This window comes from Suricata suricatta, chromosome 5 (genome assembly GCF_006229205.1).
Source record: "Suricata suricatta isolate VVHF042 chromosome 5, meerkat_22Aug2017_6uvM2_HiC, whole genome shotgun sequence".
NCBI classification, from domain to species: Eukaryota; Metazoa; Chordata; class Mammalia; order Carnivora; family Herpestidae; genus Suricata; species Suricata suricatta.
Window position 1 is genome coordinate 76,304,869 of NC_043704.1, and position 15,840 is coordinate 76,320,708.

The 15,840-nt window shown below is 34.8% G+C and overlaps 1 protein-coding gene across 1 annotated transcript in view; it reads right to left on the minus strand.

Moving 5' to 3' along the window:
* Positions 1-2,431: 2,431 nt before the first annotated feature.
* Positions 2,432-15,840, minus strand: part of OSTN (osteocrin) — a 30,087-nt gene continuing 16,678 nt past the window's right edge. The window contains exons 3-4 of the mRNA XM_029940795.1: positions 6,247-6,343; positions 2,432-2,564 (exon numbers count right to left, since the gene is read on the minus strand). Coding sequence (XP_029796655.1) covers positions 6,259-6,343 — 85 coding nt within the window. The 3' untranslated portion in view covers positions 2,432-2,564; positions 6,247-6,258. The remainder of the gene's footprint in view (positions 2,565-6,246; positions 6,344-15,840) is intronic.

The window sequence follows — 15,840 nt, forward strand, 5'->3', positions numbered from 1 at the left end:
TACTTCTTCCCTTTAGGAGAATCCATTGAATTATTTTTTAATAGTTTACTTTAAGAAATTCAATTCCCTAATGCTACCTGTAGATTAAAGGTAGAATTTGTTAAACTTTCTATGGCATGAGTGCGTTTAAGCTGATGTAGCATCATAAAATATCCCTCATAAAAATTGGTTATGTAATTGATGACAGAACACAGAAATCCATATTCACAGTCTGCTCTATGAAGCGTCACAAGTGAATGAGATGACTCGTCATATTCTGAACAGAAATTATGTTTTAATTTCCTGCTATGTTAAAAGAATGCCTATTTCAAATTGGTGTACTGCTGATTTATTTTCTACTTTGTATAAAGTAGTGGTAGAAATTAAAACATGAAATAAAATAGTTATAAGTGGAGAAAACATTTTTTTACTTTTGTTCATTAAAATCTTGTGTATATATTATATTATGAGATAAATGCATTATTACACATTAGAATAGAGTATAAATCCGTACACTGTGACCTCTGACTTTAATTAAATGGAATGCCATAAGCATAACTTTGCATTAAAAAAATAAAGGTGATAGGAAATCAATTTGTTTAATTCAACTTTAAACCTTCAACATGAGAAAATTTTAGGCTAAAGTAGGCTTTAATACCTTTTGCCAATGCATAAAGCAGCAGCACCCAGGTGGATTAGAAGCTTACAAATAATCAAATGGGAGACAAAGGGAAGAAACAACCTCCAAGGAATAGAACACATTTCTAGAATTCAACAGAAGGTTGGGGAAAGGTGTCAAGAGACATTTTAACTTCTTCTTAAATAACTCTTTCAAACAGCAGGTCCTACAGGATATTTTCCCGTGTACCACTGCTAACTTTCTAATGCAAGCTTGTGAAAACTGGAATTGGTTAGCCAGCTCTCTCAAAATTCATTTCTCCTTCCTACATATAGCCCATCTACCACAATTAACAGACTCATTCATTTACTAGTTTTTTCCTAAAATTAAATTTGAAGATTTTCAGCAGTTGAAAAAATTTCCCTCCAAATAAGAATTTATATATAATGCCATCTGTATTCTAAGTGCATATGTTCATTTCTGTGTTTCTTTGAGTTCATTTTATTCTTTGGATCATACATTTATTCAATTTTAGTTAAAATTAACAGCTATCCATTTCTCGCCTCTTGTTATATGAATCTATGTTCTCATAACATTCTTCCGTTTTATTCTAAAATAAACCTCTACCCTATTGATTAAACTTTTCTCTTCCCATATATGAGGTCCATCTGACAGTGATTGCTGGGGTTTAAAGAAGTTTTCCAGAGGCTTTACAAACTTCTGCCACTCTCTGCTTCAAGAAATATGTTATCTTTGTGTTTTGAAAGCATACCCAATGCACCATGGGCTTATGTACCTAAGTTGCAGTAATATTATAGTTATTGTTGAGAACCGAGCTTTCTAGAATGTCAAACTTTATACTTTGATAGATCACTTAAAAATAATTTGAATCATTTAAAGGAATCATTCTTAAACATATTATACTTTCAATGCTTTTTCAAATGCAATATATGAAACCAATCAAACAGTTTCTTAGGTGAATCGGTAGCATCAAAAAGATTGTTTATTGTACTGTGCCAAAAAGTAAGGTGCTTATATGGAAACCAACTTGGCAATAAACTATTAAAAAAAAGTACAGTGCTAAAACTATGTGTACTTAACAAGCCTCACACTGGTCCAGTGGTTTGCTGCTTGGTGATTCTTTGCCTTCTTCCATGCTTTCCTCTGTTCCTCCTGTGTGACTGTTCTCAGAACAAGCCACTGCTACTCTTAATTAACTACTGGTTGTAATTTAGAGAAAAGAAAAGTTATTAGGGGCCATGAGATGTCCAAACTTGACGAATGATTGATATCCTTCACTTCCCAATTCTGTCAATATGCTCTGACCTGCAGGTTATTTTTTTCAGTTCTTTGGAAGAATAAAATTGATGGGCTAATTACTGTTGTTTTTTCCTTGCTTACACATCTTTCTTCTTTTATTTCTGGGACTAGAGCTATGCTTTATTTGTTTGAACCTGACGGAAATTTGAATACATTAAGAGAAGCCTAATTTAATCATTTCCCAAGAGGCTCACAGGAAAAGGGTAAAAGAGAAGTAAAATATTTAAGAGAATATATACTGTATTATCTTTCTATCTTCCTCAAAAATGAACAAATAGATCCTAACTAAGTTTTATAAAAACAAATCAGTCTTCAGTTATTATTCTTCAACTGCATACATGTAAGTGGAAATATAGAAAGCATTTTAATGTATTGTGTTTTTTGATTGTCAGAAAAGTAGGGTTCAGGGCTAGGTAACCATTCCTTTGAGCTAAAATGTATATTTTTAAAAGACCCATACACTGAAATGGCCTGCATAATTTAATTAAAGCTGTAACAATACTGTGATGTGATGGACTGAAGTTCAAACTGTGGAAGGGATTTGCAGTAGGTCAGTTCCTTAAAAGTTTAATCATTAAGGGAGTGTAAAGAACTTCACTGAAGCGTCTTCCGTGTTTCTGTGACATTTCACCCAAGGAAGTTGTGTCTGCAAAAATGAAAGTTGAAATTGTTAAAGCTACTGAGAACGCCATAGATAAGGGGAATACCATCCACTTTGCTTGGGAACAACTAAAACTACATGATATTTCAGTATAGCTTTTATTTCTAGAACATGTTTTTATTGCAAAGACAATAATGCAAAATGACAGTTATAGATCAAAATGCATTAAAAAGAACATCTTCAACATATAAGCTTGGTGCTTATTCTCCAGTCACAGTTCCTTGCTTTGGGTACCTGCTATGTTTTATTTCTTTCCAATGTTCAATCTTGGTTCAAGGATGTTGTCATGACATACAAAGGAAAGATAAGGAAAATCTGACTACTACTTTCTATTTATTGCCATGATAATTGTTGTATATGTTGCTCAAAGAGGACCAACTACAATGCTGGAATTTAAACATGATATAATCTGCTCTTTGAGAGTTCTGTTAATATACTTGAATGTTTGTGTGTCAATATTGTTCTACAATTTAAAAAAGTGTCAGTATAATAAAGCAACATGTGCCTTACATTCTTAAAAGTCTTAGTGTCTGTGACAGCAAGAGGTAGCATAATCAATAGTCCTATTTCTATCAAATTTCATCAGGAAGGCATCCTGATTTCAATGACAGAGACCTAGAACTTGCTAACTGCATCTAGAGAAGCTATGAAACCTCAGATAAAACACCTCTCTGAATTTGAGTTGTTCAGAGCGGAAGGCTATAAAAAGCTCAAAATTTTGGTCCAATATGTTAATGACTTGAGGAAGACATTTTGCAAATACCAGATTATCTTCCTTTCCAAAACATAACAGAGAGGAGGTTAGCACTTCTTCTGCAAACTAGGTAACATATAGCAGCTGTATCTAGACCTAAACTCAAAATAAGCAAAACTTCCACGATTAGAACCAGTTTCATTTTTAGTGTGAAGACTTACCATGAAACCCAGAAGGTGAAAACCCACAAATAAACCTGCTCTAAAAGAGCCTACATTAACTCCCACAGAAGCGGAACAAAGATTTTCACAGTCTGACACACTGCTTCTGTTTGTTTAAAAAAATGTCTAACCAGAGAAGTTGGCATCCGACAATGACAACTTATACCCTGAAGACCTTGTAGGTAATGAAGAGAACTCTGGCCTAGAAGTCCAGAGACCTGGGTCTGGGAACTTGCTTTGTCTGAGAGTCTGTAAAATTTTGAGCTAATCAATTTCCTCTCACAGACCCAATGTCCTCATTTATTAAAAACAAAACAAAAAAGGATTGGATTAAAAGAGCCCTCGTGTTCCTGAATCTCTCAGTGACTTAACCCAAAAAATATTGTACCAATAAGAAATAATATACCAAAAATTTTTTTGAAAAGTTAAACAGAAATTAGAAATCTACTTTTATGTTTTTTATTATTCATAAACTATAAAACATAAAACTTCACATGAGGAAGTAAAAAAGCATTTGAGAAATCCTGGTGATCATGGCAGGAAATAATAAATAGAAACCTAATGGTTGAACAGGTGCACCTGCAATGATTGACAAAAGGGAAAAAGAAAATATATGTTGTTAAGTTTTATTCTAAACCTATCCTTCTGTGATATTACTACCATGAAATTTTACTCAACAAAGCCTTTTAAATGAAGGACATAATATACCAATTTGGATTTCACCCATAGTGATTCAAGAGACATTATATTAATTTAGTTACATTTTCATAGTTTAGTAGCTATCTGGAGTTTATGTGGTCTAAAACTTCAGATGAAAATGAGTTTTCTGTGTGATTCTTTTCTTATCATAACCTGTTTTGGCTTAATTCACAGATACTAAAATGGGTGATAATCAAGGGTGTCCAAGGTGACAGTACAGGTGGAAACTAATCAAAGTTTTAATCTCAGTGTCATAATGTTCTCACTACATCAACAACTGGAGGATTATGATCCTGATTTCAAGGAGTTACTTGGTTTGTAATAGCAATTAGTTAGATCCTTCTAGAATATAAGGTGGTGATTTTAACAATCCTAAAGAGTGACCATACTTGGTATACCTCTCTATATAAAGAAAGTCTGATCTATGTTTTGAAGATGGTACTGCTCAAAATGCACCATTCATCACAGTATTCATTAAGTCCCTCTATATTAGTGGGCATTCAGTAACTTCAAAACTTCATTGATCAAGGGCTCCGTGTACAAAGAAAGATTATTTTAAGTAAATCATTCTGAGAATAAGAAAGTTGAAGTAAAACATTGACTTCTCATTGTGGTTTAGGGCATTTGATGAAGAGCAAAACAGGCACGGTTTAAATTGAGAGGTTCAGGGCTAATGTGCTGCTCTTTGGGGACTCCACATCTTTGGTTTTTAAGAATCATCTTGAGAGAAATAAAAACAGAGCTTTCTCTTCTGTAGCTTGAAATTGTTAAAAAAAAAATCAGTTCCAGGTTGTCTCATCTGCTTAGGAGGTAGGATGCATTCTCTGTAGCTTTTCCTGGCAAAAAATATATTGCCTAGATTTTGTTTAACATTTAGAGTTTAATAAATATAATATGTATGGCTAAATGTACTTGTAAAAATATAGGCTCAAAATTTGAGTTTTCTGGATTTGAGTGCTACTTACATCACTTGCTAGCTATATGGCATTGTGAATTAATTAATGTATCTAAGCTTTGTACTTATTTGTATAAAAAATAATAATATTGAGTGCTACATGTCAGACACTATTCTAAATATGTAATGTATATCAATAGATTTGGTCCCCTGGACAATCTAATGTGATAGAATTTATTATCTCCCTCATTTTATGGAGGGGGATTTCAGAATTTCAATAAGGCCCCATGCTAACGGACAGATGAACTGGGACTTGACTACAAAGCTAACCTCTCTAACTGGAAATTTTATCCCTTGTACTATATACTGTTTCTCAAGGTACTGGAGAGAGTAATAGGACCTACTTTATGGAACAGGATGATTAAATGAAGCAATATGTGCACAGCACTAGGTATAGGGTCTGGCGCAGAGTAAATTTTCAGAACTATAATCTAAGATGTTATCACTTGCACGTACTGTGGGTCCAATACATTCTAGAATTACTACATGCATCTAATTTAATATTCACAATACCACATTATGTGTCACAATACAATCACTATGTTATCATCTAAGTGTACAAGATGTAGAGAAATAAGCTGTCTTGATGGAAACAAGATAATGAATGACAGAACCAGGATTTAGATTAGGTGTTCTGATTCTATGGCTATACTCTTTCGCTACATCATTCTCTGTCCTATGTTCCAAGTTATCATAATTTTGGGAATGTAGTTATTGGCAACAAAATGGTGTGTGTCACAGAAACGTGTCTTCTTAATAGAGGGATAACTACATAGTTATGTATATCTGAAGGTGATTTATTACATCAATTAGAATTTTAACCATTGTTCACATATTAATATTCAATAATTAAGAATCTGTGAAAATAACTGAATCTCTTTTATGGTGAAGTATATCTAGGACATCCTTTTGATTCTTTAATGCCATTTAAATTATTTGGCATCAATATATTATTGAGTACAGAAATGTTGAAAAAGTGATTTTATAAGCTAGGAAATCAGAAGGGCAGTTTATAAATCAAAACAGATCAATTAGCCCATGGGGAAACGTTAATCAGAAGTCTGTGTATATACTGTTATTTTGTCAAATTGTACTCACAGCTGGAATCAATTAGCCTCTGGAATTGGAGAGACGGTTTCCACCGATCCGATCCACAGGGATACCAAATCGCCTTTTTGGATGATCTACTACTTTCCTGAAATAAACCAAGTGGAACATTTTTAAGCCAAAGTCCAGGTTATTAATTAATGACGTCTGCTCCTTTATTTCTTGGAGATCAGAGCACACTCTTTGGGATGTGGTTTACATATGACAGTTACCATTCATCAGCACCCACTATGTGCCAGACACTATCTCTTGTTCTTTCAACATCTGTCAAAGTGGGTACAACTACCTCCACTTTATATCTGAGGAATCAGAAGTTTAGAGAAATTAAATGACTTATCCAAAATCAAACAGGACAGATGAAAAGTTGGGTCTTATTAGCCTATCAATCTGCTAGGTGTTTAGCTTGGATAAGTCCCTTCCTCTCTTCAAATGTTGATGTATTCATATGATAATGGAAGAAGATTGAAGTAGGTCAGTGGTTTTCCTCAATCTCTGCCTCAAAATCATTCTTCCAGGGGAAAATGGTAGTGGGGGAAGAAAAAGTGCTGATTCCAACACTGAATGTAAAGTGACTGTGCCTCTCATGTCTTCCCTCAGGTTTTACCCAGAGACACTTTGCACCCAACGGTCTATGTCTGTTACACAGTCTCTGTGCCAAATATTGTTCGGAAAAAAAAATAGCTTAATAATTAAAAAAAAGTTTAAAAATCCTACAGGAGGCCTTCTAGCTTGTATGTTCTATCAATTCTCTCTTTAGGAAGAAAAAACATTTTAATTTGACTTGTTATTGCCATTCCTTAGTTCCATTAAATCAAACCCCTAACAGGGGAGGTTTCAGAGTGCTTAGTACATAACTTTCACTGGCCGTGGAGCTATGAGAACTTTTGAGTCTTCCTAATGAAGATAGAGACAACTTTATTTTCAACAGCTTAAAGAGTTTAAAAGATTTGTTTCAGAACATTTTGAATAGTTTCTATTCTAATTATTTGCATTATATTATAAATATATGCTACACAACTTAAACACCAAAAGTTCATGAAAACTTCAATATCTATTATTTTTTCCTATTATAATTTATTATGTAAGTACTATATATAAGGTTATTTTTGTGACTGTCTTGGGATTGATAAATCAGACACAGTCTTTGGTTTCAAAAACCTATCATTAAGTACTCACAGATGGGTAATGATTTAATGAAAATAAGTAGAAGGAAAAAATCTCTCATTTTCATTGATGCCAGATTTTTGCCTTAATTATCAGTGTTCCTCATATACCTATTATGTAAATTATTTAAAAACTCTGAAAAGTATAGAGAATAATGGAAATACTGGGGATTTTTATTGCTGCATCTTACACATAGAACATTCTATAAATACTGCTCGATTGTAATTAAAACAATAGATTTGGTGGTAGTTAATATTTACTTAATGCTTTGGATAAGCCAGGCACTATGGTTTGTACTGTGTAGACAAAGATGATAAAAATAGACATTGAACCTCATATGGGTCTTATTCCCAAATGATATTGTAGGAATGAGACCTTGTTATGGGTTTTACTTAACATCCATCTTCCTTTCCAAGTTGGCCCTTAGTTTTGCTAATCAGTGCAGATAGCATTGTATGTATGGTCTTACAAGGTTGTCTGCTAGACAAGTTAGCTCAGTGGGGGGAAAGCTGAGAAAAAAATTTTTAGTGCTTATCCTTAACCCAGCCATACCTCTACCTCTGTTCTTCATATTTCTGAAAGACAGACCTCCTTAAAGAGCGCCTGGGTGGCTCAGTTGGTTAAGTGTCTGGCTTCAGCTCACATGATCTCACAGTTCGTGAGTTAGAACCCTGTGTCGGGCTCTGCACTGACAACTCAGAGCCTGGGGATGGCTTCAGATTCTGTGTCTCCCTCCTTCTGTCTCTCACTCATGCACTCTCTTTCTTTCAAAAATAATAAACATTAAAAAATGTTTTTTAAACATACTTCTTAAGCGGTGTCTATCATTTGTACCTCTGGATTTCTTGATGCTACATTGACTGCCTTTTTTGTTTTGGACTTGATAATCAAAGAAGAAACATGTTATCTGTCAAATTAGCATAAAATTAATCTTGAAGAATCATAGGGAAATGATGTATATCAGTTATGCTTTAGGTATTCTGATATCATTATAAATAATTACTGTTGTGAAAAATGTCTCTTTTCTATTTTGTTTTATTCATGTAAGTAAATTTATAGACTTTTATTTTAAGCAGTTATTTTCCTTGTGGTAGTAAGAATAAGGCCTCCTCAAAGTTGTTCACACCAAAACCCACAGAATCTATAAATGTCACCTTACATAAAAACAGAGACTTTGCAGGTAGGATCAATAAGGACCCTGAGATGAGAGGATTATTCTGGATTCTCCGGGTTGGCCCAGTCTAGTTCAGCCTCCTTCAAAGTGGAAGATGATTGAAGAAGAACGGGTCAGAGAGCTGCAAATTGAAAAGGACTTAACCCATCACTACTGGCCTTGATAAGGAAGGAGAGGATCAAGAACCAAGAAATGCTGTGACCTCTAGAAGTTCTCAGAAGAAAATGAGAACATCGGTCCTACAACAAAAATGAACTCAATTCTACCAACAATCTGAATGAACAGAAAATGAATTATTCTCTAGAGTCTCCGAGGAGTGCGGCATGCTGACCTCTTGACTTGTGTGTCTAGCTGGCAGATGGGAAGAATGAGAGCACTGAGCCACTAGCAGGGAGAAACTGAGAGGCTATCCAGTGGTCAGTGATCAATTATATGGCTGCACTTTACTGAAAAAGAGACAGAGAAAAGTTGTCTAGAATGACATACGGTGACTGTTGTACAGGACTTCTGACCTACAGTATTGTAAGGTAATAAATTTGTGTTGTTTTAAGTCTAGAAGTTTTAGGTAATTCATTACCATAGCTATAAAGTAGGAATATGCTTGTGTGATTTAGAGTTATGTCTAAGGGTAATTCACTTATATATATAAAACAAATAGACTGATATAATTTTTTATTCTTTGAACTCTTCAGTTCCTCTACTGACTACCCCCATCGTAACTCCAGAAAAGGGGTAAGATAGAAGCCATCTCAGGGTGGAAGAGAGTGCTCAGGAGAAGGGCCAGACAAGTAAGAAGAGGAAGTGAGAAACCAGCCCCTTCCAGGTGTTTAAAGGACTCGTTCAGAAGGGGAAGGAAATGGCATCTGGGAAAAAGAGTGGTGCCACACATGTGCACTGACCTCCCAGAGCACCTGTGGGATGGATGGTGGCAGGAAAAGTAACACTTCTGCTTTTTAACTTATTTTTTAAAATTTTATTTATTTTGAGAAAGAGAGAGCAAGCAAGTGCATGGGGGGAGGGGGGAGTCTGTTGTGGGCTTCAGCTGACGAAGAGTGAGATCATGACCTGAGTGTTAATCAAGGTCTGGACGCTTAACTGATTGGGCCACCCATGAGCCCCTGTTTCTGCCTTTTTAATAGAAAACATGATGGTCTCATGCATCATCACAAATCAGAACAGAACATTTACTGGTTCATAGTACCAATGCATGTTTTCAAAAATAAAGTAACAATAAGTGAAAAGAGCATTTCTTTTTCTTTCTTTACTACAGTTGATCTTTCTCTGCTCAAATAAGAGGCAGCTGTAGAATGGTGGAAAGCAAAATAATTTTTTTCCATCCTTCTTTCCTCATTCCATGTTCTTTCCCCAAGATTTGATTAGGAACCAGGACATGAAAGACTCAGATTCTATTTGATTCTTGTACGTAACTGATGGTGTGAGCATTTGTAAGACTGCTGTCATTCTGAGCTTGTCTTCCCTTTTTAATGAGATTTAGATAACACTTGCTCTATCTTCCCGGTCTGGTTCTTTATTTACCATACTTATTTGTTAAATAGTATTTGATTGCTTTATGCACAACCATATGTATTTACTCTCTGCACTAGGGATAGAGTGGTGACTAAGACATGCGTTAGCTGTGAAAGCTCCCATTACTTGAAAAAGCTAAATGAGATAACACACCTGAAATCCTTTTACACATTTTAACTGATTCTACTATTCTTTCTTATAAGTTCTGCCTGCTGGTTTTCAAACAATTTGTAGTTGCCATTTCTACAAGTAAAAGCTTTATAAAAGAGATCAATACCTAGAATGTTAAGTGAAGACCACTCTCAGTAAAAAGCGCCCCTCTTTCTCCGTATATGATGGCTCCTGAAAGAACTTCCAGAAACACTTAAGGGTATTTAGAGCAGCATTTGAAAACCACTGGCCAGGTGTATATGAATGTTTTTGTTCTAGCCACAGATCCATAACTACTCTGATTCATTTTCTAAAATTTGGGATCCCTTTCAAATGCTCACATGTATCTTGAAATCAAATAAAAAAATAAAGTAAATACATGTGAAAGCCATCCAGTATTTATAATTTTTAACACTACTGCAAATGAAAACAATTATTCCTCTAAAGCAGATATACCAAAAACATGATCATAGCTCAGTAAATTATTTCTACACAGTCTCCATCCATTTAGAAGCAAAATGGCAAGCTACTATTTATCTTAACATTTTTGCTGATAGGAAATATATATCACAGTACTAAACTCTATAACATATACACGTACGGGAATAAACAGTGTGTAAAACATAAATATTAAGACAGTGAAATAAATATGCTTAAGACCAAAGGGGAAAGCTGTACTTTCTGACTACCTAGTCCCTCTTGTGACAAAACAATGGTATGACATGGCTTATCCAATCTAACTTTTTCCATTCTAAAATTCTGAAATAGTTGAAGGATACAAAATACCTGCCAAACTAATACAATGTGAATGGATTGATCATTTTAAATATGAACTAAACTTCACACTAAAATATACCTCCTGTATTAAATAGGATTTTTAAAACATTTATATTCTTTGATAAGTCACTTTTTGCAAAAATTTTTATATTCTAAAACATCAGTTAGAAAACTTGTATTTAAACTTTTTATGGCAATCACTTCACATATACAAAATATTCTATATACATTTATCTATGTTCAGTTTAAAGAAAAATAAAATGAACATTCCTGTTGGTACCAAATTAAGAAATAGAATATTACTGGTCCTTTACAACTCCTAAGTGTTCCTGCTTCCACACTGCATCTCTTTCATGACTTGGTCCCAGAGGTAATCTATAGCCTGAATTTTGGTTTAATAATTCTCTTGCTTTTCCTTATAATTTATAGGTATTATTCAAAACTCCCTTGTTTAGTAAGGATGGTTCTAAAATTTAGTTAAAGAAATCATGTATGAATTATTCTTCTTTCAGCAAATATTTTGTGTTTTAAGATTTGTCCATTTTGATATATGCATTTTATTTTTCACAGCTGTATAATATTTTATTGTACTAATATACAACAGTTTATTTAGATATTCTATCATAGATAGAAATTTGAGTTTTGCTTTTTGTCCTTATGTATTAGTCAGCTGAAAATTTTTTTGTAGATGCCTTTAATGCATACTTAAAGATTTCTCTAAAGTATACTTTTAGAAGTAGAATTGTCAGCTGTGCCTATACTTAATTATATTACATAGTGCCAGACTGTTCCAAACTTGTAGCAATTTACATGCCCAAGAGCCATATATGACAGTTCTTATTGTTTCAAATCTAGACCAACCCTTCCTTTCAGTTTTGCCATTCTGATGTATTTGTAATTGTATCTCATTGTGGTTTTAATTTGCTTCCTTTGAATAAGTGTCTCCCCTTTTCATTTGTTTATTGGCTATTTGAATTTTTCCTTTTGGATGTGCCCTTTTCATTTGTTTATTGGCTATTTGAATTTTTCCTTTTGGATGTTCCTTTGGATGTTGCCTGTTTTCTATTGGTTAGTTTTTCTTGTAAATATTGATTTGTAGGAGGGATACAACAGTTCAGAATATTACATTTTGTAGGTTATATGCAAATATCCTTTCCCAATTGTGGTTAGTCTTTATTGTGTCTTTTATGAAAATCTTTAATGTTGTTTTAAAATTTATCAATATTTTGCTCTTTATTAGTGGCTCTGCTCTAATGTTATGAAGGCATTCTCCTATTTCATCCTACAATCTTTTTGCAGTTCTTTCACATTTATGTTTTTAATGCTTTTGAAATTATTTTTATTTATGGAATGTGACAAAGGTCATATTTTTTTATATTCATGCCCAATTATTTTTAAGTGTTAGATTCAACTTAAGTTTCATGGAAAATCTTTTTGCAGTTTTACCTAGAATTGTATTGCATCTAAGGTATAAATATGTAGGAGAGAATTAAAATTTTTATGATATCGAATCTTGCTATCTAAAATCTTTTACTAAGGTTATCTTTCATGGCTTCTCAAGAATTTTTATAATTTTCTCCATAAAGAACTTTCAGAGTTTATTGGATTTGTTTTTGTTGTGGCACCATTTAAAAGTATGTCCTGCAGGTTTTTCAACACGTGTCCCTTACTTGGTTAAAACAAGCTTCCTTCTATTTCTATTATTGGTTTACCAGTGATTTTGATCATGAATAGATGTTTACTTTTACTAAGTGCTTTCATGCATCTATTGAGTGATGTAGCTTTCCCTCTTCAATCTGTTAACTGTTTTTGTTTGTTTGTGTGTTTGTTTTGAGAGAGAGAGAGAGAGAGAGAGAGCAAACAAGCGAGCGCAGTATGAGTGGGGGAGAGGAGCGGAGGGAGAGAGAATCTTCAGCAGGTTCCATGCTCAGTGTGGAGCCCAACACAGGGCTTGATCCCATGGCTCCAGGATCATGACTTGAGCCAAAACTAAGAGCCGGTCGCTGAACTAACCCAGCCACCGAGGCACCCATATTAACTGTGTGAATTGTTTTTCCAAAGCAAATCAACCTTATATTGTATTTTTGTGATGAACCCAACATGATACAGCTATATTGTCTTTTTAATACATTACTGGAATTGTTTTGCTAAATTTTTTGGTAGAAATTTGTATCAACAGTTGTTAATGAGGTTGTCCTATAATTTTTTCTTATTCCTTCCATATATGGTATTGGGTCCAGATAATGCTGTTCTAATGAAATGTTGGGGTTTGCACCTTCATTTTTGGTTATCCTATTGTTATTTAATTACATCATGGTATGAAAACATGCTCCATATGATAACCAAGGCTTTAACATTTTAAGGCTTATTTGGTGAGCTGAAACCTCATTGGCTTTAATAGTTGTTTTATGTGAACTGAAACACTCTCTCCCAATTGTTGACAGCTTTTACTGATCCTGCTTTTGATTTTGAGTTCCAAGCCAAGAACCCTAAGAATCAGTGTGTCAACAATGATTCCTAAAAACAACAGCCTGATTTACTGGTATATCTTTTCTATTTTTAAAATGTTTATTTATTTTTGTGAGAGAGTGTGAGCAGGGGAGGGGCAGAGAGAGAGAGAGACACAGAGACAGAGACAAAGAGACAGAGGGAGACACAGAATGTGAAGCAGGCTCCAGGCTCTGAGCTGTCACCATAGAGCCTGACACAGGGTGCGAACTCACAATCTGCAAGATCGTGACCTGAGCTGAAGTTGGATGCTTAACTGACTGAGTCACCCAGGCGCCCCTGATTTGCTGGTACATCTTCAGTGGGTAATAGAATCCTAGGCTCTGTCAAAAAGGACATGCCACTCCAGCAACTTTGAGTAATATGCAAAAAGGAAGAATTTAGTAATGGGTAACAGGGGATGTTCTTTTAAATAGTTCAGTAATTTAGATTAGTAAGACATAGAATTAAGTTACTATATTATAGGGCTTAGATGAATACAGTAGCCAAGCTCCAACATGAACCCCAATAATACTACCATAATGCTATCTCCTTCTAGCCCTGAGAAGGGCTGACTTCTGTAACCTATAGCATATCATGATTAATGTGTGATGTCCAAAGCTATGTTATAAATATATTGCAGCTTCTGCCCTGCTTTGTTGGATCTCACACTAGAGAAGTCATCCGCCACTTCCTACGGACACTCAAACAGCCATATAGAGAGGTTATATGGTAATGAACTAAAGCCTCCTGCCAACCACCAGTGAGGAACTAAGCCATATTGAGTGGGTCCTTTTGGATATGGATAACCCAGCCCTGGTACAGCCTTGAGATGACTGCAGCCCTGGCCAACTTCTTCACTGTAATACTTAGAGAGACCCTGAACCAGACACATTCAGGCAAAAGTTCTCTGGATGTCTGATGCACAGAAACTATGCAAGAACATAAATGTTTATGAACGTCTTCAGCTGCTATGCTTAGGGTAACTTGTTTGCTTAGCAACAGGCATCTTACAGTGGGATTCAAAATGCCCTGGGATTCTACAAGAGATCACATCCAACTTGAGGGTTCCAGGAAGAATTTACAGAGCACATGGAAATAAAAAACAAATGGTGGCCCCTGAATTCGGCAATCTTGGCTATCACAGTTTAAAATTAAGGATTTAATAAATGACTATAGGAGGGGGCACCTGGCTGGCTCAGTCAGACAAGCATGCCACTCTTGATCTCGAAGTCATGAGTTTGAGCTCTACATTGGGGTTAGAAATTACATACATACAGAAATAAATAGAAATGACTATACAGGAACAAATATAACTATATGAACTTGGAAGGCCTGATGTGGAAGGACCGACTAAAATGAAGGACTCAGCAAAGCCCTGTAAAGAATGAAAAGGAAAATCATCAAAGTCCATAGAGTTATGTTTAAAACAAGCAATTAGTCTTTTAAATTCAAATTCCAGTATATTAGGATGAAGAACCACAACCAGTGAATGATGATGTAGTTTTTAGGGGCTAATATATAATGTCTCTTTTTCCAGAGTCTACATTCAGAAACAATAGAGAAATAAGATATGATCAATGCATGGATTTCAAAATGTCATTTGTACTAGCGATCAAGCTGATCATAGGATGTGGCTTTACACCTGAATTTGAAAGGGCTTCTTTAGATTCCTGCCTGGATCAGAAAGATTTATATAACGAGTCATGATTATCTAATAACAGCAGGAAGACAGGGGAATAACCAAACATGCTCAATTCCTCCTCAAAAATTGGCCTATTAGGTGAATGACTACTTCCTCTTCTGGAAGGAGTGGATCAGGGTTGGGACAAGAAGCCAGTCTTTCCTTAGAGTTCCTCTACATGGAAATCTGAGGCTTACTAAATGGGTTATGTTTAGGAGGATGGAAGAAAGTGCTCCTTTGCTTAGCAGAAAGTTGACATATGACTTTTGGAATTCTATTTCAAAGTGGTAATTCAATTTTAAATGGATTCTGTTAAATTTATGATGATGGTACTGTCTATGCATAATGCCACCTTCTGAAGTATTATCCCAAGGAATTGGTGTATGAAGAGGTGTTCAGAAATACACGATGAACACTAGAGTAAATAATGAGATTGAAGTCACTGCAAAGTAACACAGGCATGCTTGATTTGGAAACTGCGATAAAGTACTAAGATGAGGCAAAAGGGATCTTCATTTGCTGGGTTCATGAACCTCTCTGAGGGTCTAATGAAGCTTTTGGGACTACTATCCAGCAAGCAGATTTACAAAAAAATATCTTTTTGGAGAGAGTGGGTGATATA